Source organism: Pelophylax lessonae (assembly GCF_965119305.1).
Source record: "Pelophylax lessonae genome assembly, chromosome: 7".
Taxonomy (NCBI): Eukaryota; Metazoa; Chordata; class Amphibia; order Anura; family Ranidae; genus Pelophylax; species Pelophylax lessonae.
In genome coordinates, this window is record NC_138774.1 from 232417193 (window position 1) to 232429854 (window position 12662).

Below are 12662 nucleotides of genomic sequence, written 5' to 3' on the forward strand. Positions count from 1 at the left end.
GGATTGTGCCACCAGTTCACAGTATGATTTCACTTGTTTTCCGATTTGTTTTAAAATCAAACTCATAAGGCCCCTTTCACACTTGAACGACCTAAACGTGATGCGATTTTGACTGGACTTGAAGCAATGCCTGTGTAATCTTGAGGTCTATGGACCTCAAAACGCATCAAAGTTGGAACATAGTCGTGTAGGGACTACTTTGAAGTCGCACAGATATGAACGGTACTCATTGGAAATCATGGAGTATGACTTGTCATGTGACTTTGCAGTCCCAAGTTGCAGGCCAAGTGTGAAAGGGGCCTAAGAAGGAGATGACAAGAACTTATGTAATTGATTTAAAGATTATCACCTTCAAAGATGCAAGAGGATGATCTGGTCCCAGCAAGCTCCAATGAAACGCAGCTAAATCTTCATCAGGAAGAATATGGTTACCTAAAGCAAGATTATATTACCAATTTAAATATATTAAATTAACTTTTTTTTGCCACAGTGCAAACACCTACATTCATTAGCGACCAATATACAGGAAAGAAATGAAAAACAGAGCTTTATGCACCTATTCGGTCAGTCAAGGGACACTCCTACTTCAACTACCTTTTTCTGTGTCACCTGCCTTACATCCAGACAGCATGCAGGGAAAAAGAGACTGAAAACTATACAGGGCTGTTACCTAACTGCGTTGTGAAGTGTGGGAATCAATAGTTTGGCAGAACAGAATTCAGAAATCAAAATAGCTATTAATGTATTCCAGTTAGGTACTCACTAAAAAAATGTGATGCATCACTAAACAAATGAATGCATCCTGGTTTCATATACACACACAATTTTATTTTAATACAAGCAGCTTAAATAGTTTCCTGCAGTCTGCTATACAGCAGAGCTCAGACTGTGAAAGAGAGAAAAGCAGCACAAAGTGCCAAATAGTTGGGCTACAGTGGTCATGTGCTGAGCTCATTGGTCTGCTTCTTCTTTCATTCTCCTGTCAGTCTGAAGGAAGGACAAGTTACCTTTGTTACTAAACTGCAGCAAAGACAAATAAGGTCTCCTGCCCAGCTAGAGACAGGGTTGTGCTTTGTGATGGGAGTGTGTACATCTTAAAACTGGAAAGACAGAAATAAAGCCCATTGGCAGCTTAAAAAGTTGTCATATATGGATTGAATAGTAAAAGGTCAGCTTTAAATATATGAATTTATCCTTCTATCCGTTTCCAGTAATCCTATGTACAAACACAGATGAAGGAAGGGGCAGTTTCAGCACTCTGAGGTTGTTGGGGCTCTACTGCTTTGCACAGTACTGTCAGTCAAAGGGTTGAATAAGCAAAGAGAAGTGTTAAAGCATGATGCTCCCTCATTGGGGTTGATTTACTAAAACTGGTGTGCAAAATCTGGAGCAGCTGTGCATGGCAGCTAAGCAGCTTCCAAGTTTTTTTTTTTCAAAGCTTAATTGAACAAGCTGAATTTACAAGCTGGCTGGTTACCATGCTGCAAAAACTGCAGCTCTTGTAGGATGGGCCTGGTCTGCAGTGGTCAGGACCCACCAAAAGTGGTCCAAGGAAGAAAAACTGATGAACAGGTGTCAGGATCATGGGAAGTCAAGGCTCATTGATGTATGTGGGGAACGAAGGCTGGCCCGTGTATTCCAATCTAATAGAAGAGCTACTGGAGCTCAAAGTGCTGAAAAAGGTTAATGCTGGTTCTGATAGAAAGGTGTCAGAACACACAGTGCATCGCAATTTGTTGTGTATGGGGCTGTGTAGCTATGCATGCTGACCCATGTCCACAGCCAATGGGCACGGGAGCATCAGAACTGGACCAGGAAGCAATGGAAGAAAGTGGCCTGGTCTGACGAATCATGTTCTATTCTTTTTACATCTTGTAGATGGCCGGGTGTGTGTGCATCGCTTACCCAGGGAAAAAATGTCATTAGGATGCAGTATGGGAAGAAGACAAGCCTTCTGAGGCAGTGTGATGCTTTGTCTAGTGGAGTCCATGCCTTTATGGGCCGGGGCTGTTTTGGTGGCAAAAGAGGGGAACTACTAAATATTAGGTGGGTGGTCATAATGTTATGGCTGATCGGTGTATATATACTGTATATCTGACACTACTTTAGATAGGGTCCTGATCCAGCCATTTCATTTTTTTACAGACCTTTTTTGTTTACAATCAAGATGCAGTAGGGTTAATTTACTAAAACGGGAGAATGCTAAATCTGGTGCAGCTTTGCATGGTAGCCAATCGGCTTCTATCTTCAGCTTGTTCAATTAAAGGAGTTGTAAAGGCAGAAGGTTTTTATATCTTAATGCATTCTATGCATGAAGATAAAAAAGCCTTCTGTGTGTAGCAGCTGCCCCTTCACCCCATCTCTATCCAGAGATGTCCACGAGTCCCTTGGCCTTCTGGGACTTTCCCTCCCGATTGGCTGGGACACAGCAATGGCACCATTGGCTCCCGCTGCTGTCAATAAAAGTCAGTTAGCCAATCAGGAGAGAGAGGGGATGGGACGAAATGACAGCTCCATGCCTGAATAGACACACAGAGCTGCAGCTCGGTCGGGTGCGCTTAACAGGAGGGAGGGGCCAGGAGCAGTGCAGAGGGACCAGGGAAGAGGAGGATCTGGGCTGCTCTGTGCAAAATCACTTCACAGAGCAGGTAAGTATAATATGTCTGAGATATATAAAAAAAAAATCATGAGACTTTACAATCACTTAAGCTTTGACAATAAAACCTGGAAGCCAATTGGTTTCTGTGCAGAGCTGCACCAGATTTTGCACCATGCAGTTTTAGTAAATCAATCCCAATGTATTTTTTCTAAATTCAAAAAGAGAGAACAGGGGAGGGCTTTAGAGTTAAAGATCACTGTGGTAGCCAATCACAGGCTATCATGTGATCAGGGGGCGATCCTCCTGGCTTCTGATTGTTTATACCAGAACTTGGGTGTTCTCTGTATCAGGGGCACTTCCAGCAAAAACACATGTGCACATATATGTGGCACCATGGAAAAACCATGTGATGCCGGTGGAAACAGGTTATGCTGTTTTTAGACATCAGGTTACAGTGACCCAATCCTATGGGAAGAAGTGGTGGAAAAACAGCACCAGGACAGAGAAAAACTTAAATTACAATTGCCACAAAATAAGAGGCACCAATAGCATTTGTGGAAGCTTACTGTGGTCATCTGTGTCCCAGACAGCCCCGAACCTTGAGAAAACTCCTCCAAAGAGGATTCCTGATCCTCAACAGCTTCCTCCTCCTCCTGAGGATAGAATGTCCCTCTAACAACTTAGCCCACCAAAGGGGGGGGGGGGGGGAGAGGGTAAAGAGAGCAACTACGCTTTCTTCCCAGGTTTTCCAAATCCCTGGAGACACCTGGGATCTGGCCACACAAACAAGAAATACCTGCTGAAAAGTCCTCCCTAGACATAAAGGAACTGGAGGATTGTGCCTCTAAATCAGTGGAAATACCAGATAAGGGAAGAGCTAGACCTAATACTAATGGAAGCCATTCCAAGCCACACCGCGCAGGGGGTCTACCCTACCTAAAGCAGGATTTGTGTAGCCTGTCCCATTGTCCTTCCCCCAACCACTCTATCTGTGTAATACCATGGCTTGCTGAGGGTCAACAGGTCTTGTATGGGGGCTGCAGAACCTAAAATACTGCACGTATGATGGCATCTCACACGCGCACCATGCCCAATCCACCACTTTCAAACAGCACTCCTGCGGTGTATTGCTCTACAGCTTGCACTGTTACAGGCACCTCATAGACCCATGCACCAGGAAAAAGAAGGGGTCTGCCACACAATTTAAACAAAATAAATATCTTAATCAGCGCAATTAAATATCAAACCAAAATAAAAATAATAATAACAAATATATAATTATAAAGTTGTGAGTTGATTGCTGCCAATACTCTCCAAGTGTATTCACCTCACTTTCAGCAACATCAGTATCATATTAGTACAGCGCAATCATCTAAATATATTATATATATATATATATATATATATATACACACACACACACACACACACATACATACATATACACAAACACATATACATATATACACACACAAACTTGATACATATGTATATGTAGAACATATAAATATTAGTATAAACATTAAATGATTTGTGACAAAATGAAGCTAGGCGTTCAGTGGGGAAGAAGTCTACTGGAAGACGCAACGCGTTTGGAGGCAGGAGCCGACACCTGACTTAACCCTACGACCATTACTGAACAGACGGCTGCTAGCCGGTGGATTTCGTTGCATGCTTTACATAGCTGCATGCTTTACATACCGTGTTTCCCCGAAAGTAAGCCCTACCCCGAAAATAAGCCCTATCTCGATTATCGGGGCAGGCTGCAATATAAGCCCTACCCCGAAAATAAGCCCTAGTTTAGTGTATGAAAAATCCTAGGATGCACTTTATTAGTGTTTTAAATAATGTCCAGTGTGTTTTTGTAATATAATACCTTCCTTACATCGCCGCTCTGCTCTCAGCTGATTCCCTGCTGTCTTTCTCCTCTCATACCGTAGCTGTCAGAGGGGGATCTCAGCCCCTCCCCTATACAGTGTACACTGAACCCTGGGTGTTCGATTAGAATTGTGGGTAATACCTTCGGTACATCAGCGCTTCCGTAACCCCCAGCTGTCGGCCAGGAAAAAAGAGGACAGCAGAGCGGCAGATCAACTAAACCTATTCTAATCTAATCTACCACGGAACACCGGCTCTTCTGTGTACACTGCAGAGGGGAGGGGCTGAGATCCCCCTCTGACAGGTATCGTATGAGAGGAGAAAGACAGGAGAGAGCAGGAGATTAGCTGAGCACAGAGCAGCGATGTACCGTAATGAAGGTATTTCACACAATTGTATTACAAAAACACTCACTGGACAGTATATATAAAACACTAATAAAGTGCATCCTAGGATTTTATATACCCTAAACTAGGTTTACACGGGATTTCTGGCAGGCAGGGAAGGCAGAGAGGGACAGAACATTATAAGACCTACCCCGAAAATAAGCCCTACTGTGTCTTTTGGTGCCAAAATTAATATAAGACCCAGGCTTATTTTCGGGGAAACACGGTAGCTGGCATGGCTTGTAGTGCTGCTCAATGTAAGCAAGCCAATTTTATTTCTTACAATAAATCTGCTTTTACAGAGAGCACTAGATATTTTGTTTTTTGTCTTCTATGGCCGAATAATATACAAGCACTGCATTAAGGAGAAACTGGGATCCTGAAACGTCTAGGGACATCCATCCACAGAGTGCTTGATATCCCCAAGGGGAAACAGCGCACTGACTCTCTGGTGAAACAGGAATCAAAGCTGGAGGTGAACTGCTAGTGGATTACTTGAGCACCGGTTTTTCAGTTGATTACTACACACAGAGGTGGCAAGAACATTTGTTTGGGATTCATTGATTGTCACTGGATGATTTTACTGTTTTTGACCTTTTTTTGTTTATTGACTGATATAGACACGTACATATGAATTTGGAATTTCTATTTTAGTTTTCACTTCAGCTTCATTTTGTCACAGATCATTTAATATTTATACAGCTGCCACACAATTTCACCAAGATGCACTTCTGACTTCTGGCCACAGGCCCATTTTTGCCCCTCACGGCCAGCGCTCCCTCCAGGGCCATCAGCTCCTTCTAAAGGGGATCACGACCCTGTACAGCACCCTGCCAGTGAGGTCACTGGATACTGGGTACCATGGAGATTGCTGCCCACAGAATCCAGTGGCGAATGGCAATCTTACAGATTGTACAGGCCCCAAAGCCATAGGCCATCACCTAATGACACTAGCTAAAATCTGATTTATACCTCATCTGATGAGAATCACAATTAGCTCAACATAATGCTCCAAGGATAAACAGCACACCTATAAGTTCACTTCTTGTTGGAAGGCATAAACAGAATCGGACTGTTGACTGACAGCTCTGATTTCTAGTGATGCACAAAAATTTCAGCCGCTGAAAACTATCGGGTAAAAATAGGGTTTTCAGCGTTGTGCCAAAAGAAAAAAAGTGCCGATAATGGCTGCCGAAAACGCTTGCGATTTTACCCTGCTTATGGTGTGTTTTTCTTAAAGCATGTAACTCAAAAAATGCATAAAAAACGCAACTTGGGTACGTTTTTGATGCGCTCTTGCTGCGTTTTCAAAGCATTTTAATAGAGAGGTGCATTTATGGTGTGTTTTTAACTGACCAAATATGCACCTAAAATGCAGCAAGCAGGATTTTTAACACCGCTTCAAAAAGGTGCGGATAATGGTCGACAATAAATTCATATTCATTTAAATTCATTATATAAAAAAAGTTGACTATAATACAATTGTTTATAAAAAATATATATATATATATTTTTAAAACTGTAAATTTTGGTTTCGGCCAAGTGCATGCTGAATTTTTCATTTTGGTGCACCACTACTGATTACCATACACTGCTCTCCCAGTGTGACTGTTGCTGTGCACAGGAATATAGGAGGATCATATCAGAACAGAATCCATTACTGATGCTGGTGCTATTTCAAACCAGAATTTCTGTTGCAATAAATAATCAACTGGAATAAAGGTTTTTCATTATAGTACAATATTGCTCACTCGCTGTCACCTTACCCAAGAGAGCAGCAAAGATGGGGAAATTGCTCATCTTTAGGCCAAGCTGCTTGGCGACTTCCTGCATTAGAAATTGGTTGGTGGTCAGATTCTTCCCATTCCAGCTAAGCTTGAGAGCATGAGAGCTGTAGTAAGATGGGATGTTACACAAAGCATATTCAGAGTCGTGGGCAATGAGGCCATGAAATCCGTTCTCCCGAAAAAAAGAAACCACTTCCAGGTGATGATCCTCCAAGCTCTGAAAAACCTGAAGAAGAAAAAAAAAAAAAAAACAGGAAAGGTCACAAGGTTTATAAAACTATGACAAAACACCCTGAGCTAATTGTTTTAATGTTCATAACAGAATATAAAACCGGGTATTTAAAAGGGGAAGATATTTACATATCACCAGAAATATTTGTATTAAGAGTAATAAGCCATGAAAATCTTGATGACAAAGTACAAGTTGAAGGGTCTGTGTCAGACTTTTAATCATTTTGGAATTTCTTCTTTTCCCATGCAAGTAAAGGGGAACAAAAAAGCAGCTCAAAGCGAATGCTAGCCATACACCAGTCAGAAAATCATTTGAATGTGTTTTTTGAAAAACGAACACACAGTCGTGAGAGCAAACGATATTGCCATCAAGTGATGACCGAATTCTGAACAATAAATTGTTCAATGGACATAAATGAATCAGTTTCTTGTTTGTTTGTTTTTCTGCACAGTACCAACAGTTTATGTTTAAGCCCCCTGTTCACACTGGGGCGACCTGGTCGCCTGACAGGTCACCTGGCATAGAGAAGCTGTGGACCCGTTCTAATAGGAGCAACACAAGTCGCTCCGACTTAGAAAAAGGGTCCGGAGCTTCTTTGGGGCGACCTTAAGCGACCTGCATTGACTTCAATGTTATGAAGTCCGTGCCGCCCGCTCCGAGGTCGCGGTGCAAGCAGTGCGCCGCGACCTGTGAGGTCGCCCCGGGAAGTCGGATCGCCCCAGTGTGAATGGGGCCTAAATGGGCGAGAAACACATTCATTTTTCAATTTATCCTCTGTTTGGCAGAAGTTTTCCAAACTTTTTCTTACATTTTTGGGCTCAAAAAGGCACAACCAATTTTCGATTTGTGCTCATTAACTGGACGAAAAACGAACAGACTGTCCAAATGACAGATTTTCAAACAATTTTTCAGCTAGTGTATGGCCACCATTAGGAGGTCAGATATACCTGGCAACTAATTCTGAATGATCTCAGAAGTATCTCCAACAGATCCCAAATGAAGGCTGCCTGTGCCTTAAAATCACCCTGCTTTTCCAAATCAATACAAGATCAAAGCCACCTGACACAATTCTTACAGGGTATATCCATCTCTGTTGTGACATTAGTATTTGGGAGGTCAAGGTTTGCCATCTTCTAAATTTACAGGCGCATGTGCCAATCCCCCTTTCTTGACACAGAAGGTGATTGACAGCCTCATCTGTGAATGTTTCTGTATGAGACTTTGTAGACATGTTTCCCTCCTCTCAGGTCTCAGATTACACTCAGCTCCCTGCTCTGTAGTGTGTGAAATCTGACCCCGGCCCCCTGCCTGCTGGAGTTCAGAGATGCTGTGTGAAATGCATGTTTTAGAGGCTAGACACTTTACTGGGTATATGTAAGGATAAACAACCACTTTAATGTAAAGTATACCTGTCATTATAAACCAGCTACACCAACCTTAAAAGCAGGCACTTGAGGCCTGCACATACTTTTAGTCTCAAGCACCTAGAAGCCCCAAAATTCAGAGAGCTAATACACCTGAAAACTGCTCATTCAAATGCTTACTATTAGACTGCCTTGTAGGTGGACCAGTAGTGTTGCCCTACTTGCTCCTTAAAGCTTCCCTAGTTTCAGGGGCTACTAGGGAGCTCAAGACTCTGTGTGTGTGTATACACTTATTTATTCAGAATTAATTACAGGTACTTATATAGCGCCATCGATTTACGCAGAATTCTACATATACAGTATATTGTACATTTGCATCAGTCCCTGCCCTCAAGGAGCTTACAATCTAAGGCCCCTAACTCACTTTCACACACACACACATACTAGGACGAAGTTATACAGGAGCCAATTACCCTACCAGCAGGTCTTTGGAGTGTGGGAGGAAACCAGAGTACCCAGAGGAAATGCACACAGCTACAGGGAGAACATACAAACTCTGTGCAGGTAGTGTCATGGTTGGGATTCAAGCTAAAGACCATAGCTCGTTTGGCTGTACTTCTCCTGTGGATCACAGGAGTGCAGTTCCTTCTTCACTCCTGTGACCTGTTTTCAGCTGACAGAGTAGACAGCGATGACTGACAGTCACCAGCTCTCTGCTCGCAGAGCCTTGAGAACTGAGTGATCAGCGATGTTTAATCATTAGGTTCTCTCTCTTTCAGCCAGCAGGGGACCGATGCTGCATTCACCTAGGTATGATTTAACAAAAAAAAAAAAACTTGCGTGTAACTTTAATTTTTTACTTATCTTTATTTTTACCACATAAGGGACCAGCGGTACACACCATCAGGGGCAGAATCACGTCAACCTGACAGCCGGCTTGCCAAATGTACGCAGCTTGTGTGTAAAACCACCAGCTGCTGCCAGTATATGCAATATGCTGGTGGCAACAAAAGGGTTAAAGCACTCTTGCAAACATGCATGCATATAATTGTGGTGCAATTAGAGGGGGAAGGGTCAGTGTGTGCAGCAGAGTGAAAACAAGCCCTGCAAAGTCTTTTCTTTTATTACTTCCCTTACACATCCACAAACATCTTAGAGAAAATCAATGTGACATAACAGGCACTCTTTTGGGGAGATGAAGGCAAACTGGAGAGTGCAAAATCTGGTGCAGCTCTGCACAGAAACCAATCAGCTTCCAGGTCTTATGCCTCGTACACACGTACCGATTGTCGGACGTAAATATTCGGCCGACGACCGATCGTAGGCTTGTTAGTATGATGCTTCCGACAGCGCATTTTCGGCCGAACAGAATCTGTTGTGCAGGCATTAAAATTTTTGTATGCCAACACCAGAACGGCCGATTGTTCGCCAGTCAGTACAGAATTTGGCCGACAAACAGCCGATTAGCAAGACTGGGCATGCTCAGAAAAGAAAAAACACACGGAAAGTTAACCATCACGTGACATCATTTCTGCAGTTCGGCTGTTGTTGGCCGACAAAATTCGTGTGCAGTCTTTAGCACTTTTCAACAGACAAGACAGCCCTGGACAAAAGAGGGCCGATCGTTCGGCCGACGATCGGTACGTGTGTACGAGGCATTAGCCCCCGTTCACATCAGCATGATTTGACAGTGATTTGCGCCACACAGGTTTCCAAAAGGAGTTCCTGCACTGCTTTTGGCTTCTTCAGGGGAGGTTTCAACAGACATCTGTGCATGAACCCGCACAGATGGCATTCAATTTGCCCCCGAACCCGCACTGAAATCGTGCAAGTTCAGTTCAATTGGAACGAGGGCTTGTTGTCAAAGCCTAATTGATCAAGCTGAAGTTAGACGCTGACTAGCTGCACCAGATTCTAAGTGCACCAATTTTAGTAAATGTCCCTCCATAGTATAGTCATTCCCCTTATCCACGATCCTAGTTTAAAATAAGACTCCTAGGGGAAAAAAAACTATGTTTTGCTATGTGCTGGGTTCAGCTTAGTTACCTCTAATTCTTGGTATACTACATCCGGAGGGTTGCCAAGGATGCTAAACTCTTAGTTGTATACCACTGTCCTCTTTGATCTTCCGGCTCAGCTGCTGTAAGCTCTGCCACTGTTGCTTTCTCTTCGACTCCATTCAGAAAACATCTAGTATTATTTCCACTAAATACACCGCTTTCTCTAAACTGGCAAGCTAGAGATCATAAAGTTCATTCACCCCTCTTCTCATCCACTCAGAAAAAGCCATTTTCTGTGAAACAAGTGCAAGACAATTTCTGAATGGAGGAGCCCAGCAGTGCATGTCACCCTATCATCACTGTACCAGCAGTGGAACTCAGCAGCTCAGCCGGACCAAAGCCAACAGTGGTATGCAACTAAACTTTTTAGTATCCTGGCTCCTGCAGGCTCCTCCTCTCTGTGCAAGCGTCCCCCCCCCCCCCGAAGCAGGTTTACTTTGCTGCCTTGGTGGGTTTCAGCTCCGATGTAGATCCGTCAATGGTTATAATGTAGGACAGCAAATGCTCACCCACATTCCGGAATGTTGTACAGAGAAAGCGCCGGCTGCCAGGAGCGCTATAGACAAGGTATCTGTACTAATTTTCTCGTTCTCCTCTAGCCAAACAAGCATTTATCCATGCAGTCCTCTTCATTATCCATGCAGAGCCTCTAGGGGGCGAGCACGCACTGCCGGAGGCGCGCTCCTGCCCCCGCTCGTTCCCTGCCATCCCCATGCGAGTGACCGGTGGCTCTGATGTCCGCCGGCCACTCGCGATCTCCTGCTGGAGAGGGAGAAAGACAGGCGGCTAATGTAAACAAAGCCACCTGTCATTCTCCCTGGTGTAACTGCAGAGACTATACAATCCTGTTATGTAGGATCGTATGTCTCTGTGGTTACATCACAAGCCACGCCCCTTGACAGTTAGAATCACGCCCCTAGGGACACACTTAACCCCTTGATCACTAATAAAGTTAACCCCTTCCCTGCCAGTGTCTTTTTACAGTAACAGTGCATATTTATAGCACTGATTACTGTAGTAATGTCACTGGTACCCCCAAAAGTGTCAAAAATGTCAGTTAGGGGTCCGATAGTAAAACGCAATAACTTTTGCGCAAACCAATCCAAAAATGCTTATTGCGATTTTTTTTACCAAAAATATGTAGCAGAAAACAAAATTGGCCTAAAATGTTAAAAAAATTAGATTTTTACATTTTTTTTGAGAATTTCATATAAAAAAATTTGAAAAATATTGTTGTTTTTTCAAAATTGTCGCTCTTTTTTTGTTTATAGCGCAAAAAGTAAAAATCCCATAGGTGATCAAATACCACCAAAAGAAAGCTCTGTTTGTGGGAAAAAAAGGACGTCAATTTAATTTGGGTACAGCGTCGCATGACCGCGCAATTGTCCGTTAAAGTCACGCAGTGCCGAATCGCAAAATAGGCCCTGGTCTTTGAGCAGCCAAATCCTCCGGGGCTTAAGTGGTTAACAGCGGCACAGAGTTTGACTTTAACAAAAAGGAAAAAAAAAAAACCCTGCTCACTTTTTAGCAAGCAAATTGCAACCACTCAGCAGGGGTCTGGAGTCTTATAGCCTTGAGTTCCAGGTCATTAAACCTATTCAGGAGGCAACAAAAGCAGAATCAAGCTCTGACTGCCAGCAGCCAACATTATGGTCTGTTGTCTTGAAAAGATTGACATATGTATACCTTCTTATTAAAGGGATCAATAGGATACAAGCTTTAACTGGAATCTACTGCAAGCCTGAAATGACATCTTACATATTCAAGCCTTTACGTTTCATTTAGGATTTCTCCCTGCAATTGCAATGCTTTATAAATGTTAAAAAAAAAAGTTGCAGTCAGCAAAACTTTCTGATATTCACAGCATCTTTTTATAAAGGCCACTGGAAAGCACGACTAAATCTGCAAAAGGACAAGCTGATTGCAAATTAAAGTGTGTGTTCTAGCACATGTCATCACCATCAGATAACGAGCACCAGCACAATCTGGACTGTCACTTGGCCAATGTGATGAGAAAAGGTTTGGTATGATTATTTTTATATCTTGGTGAACATTTATTTTTACAGACTGAAGGAAACTCGCGCTTCCCTATGTGGAAGAGAACACTAAGGCTGGGTTCACATACATGCAGTGTGGAACACAACATGTGATTCAGATAGGAATCGCACTGCATTCTCATGCAAATCACAGGGTATGTCTGTGCAGTGCGATTTGAGCCATTCATTTATATGGCTTAAATTGCACCAAACCTGCACAAAAAAAGGTGCAGGACCTTTTTTCTTTTTCTGCGCTGGAATCAGATCGCATGGGTTTTCACTAAGATGCAATCCAATTCTGTCTTTTGCACTGCATTTTG

At 43.0% G+C, this 12662-nt stretch overlaps 1 protein-coding gene across 3 annotated transcripts in view; it reads right to left on the reverse strand.

The window, feature by feature from the left end:
- Positions 1 to 12662, reverse strand: part of FAM120C (family with sequence similarity 120 member C) — an 88066-nt gene that overhangs the window by 61519 nt on the left and 13885 nt on the right. For all 3 annotated transcript variants that reach the window (XM_082263519.1, XM_082263518.1, XM_082263520.1), the window contains exons 2-3: positions 6630 to 6876; positions 350 to 432 (exon numbers count right to left, since the gene is read on the reverse strand). In XM_082263519.1, coding sequence (XP_082119645.1) covers positions 350 to 432; positions 6630 to 6876 — 330 coding nt within the window. The remainder of the gene's footprint in view (positions 1 to 349; positions 433 to 6629; positions 6877 to 12662) is intronic.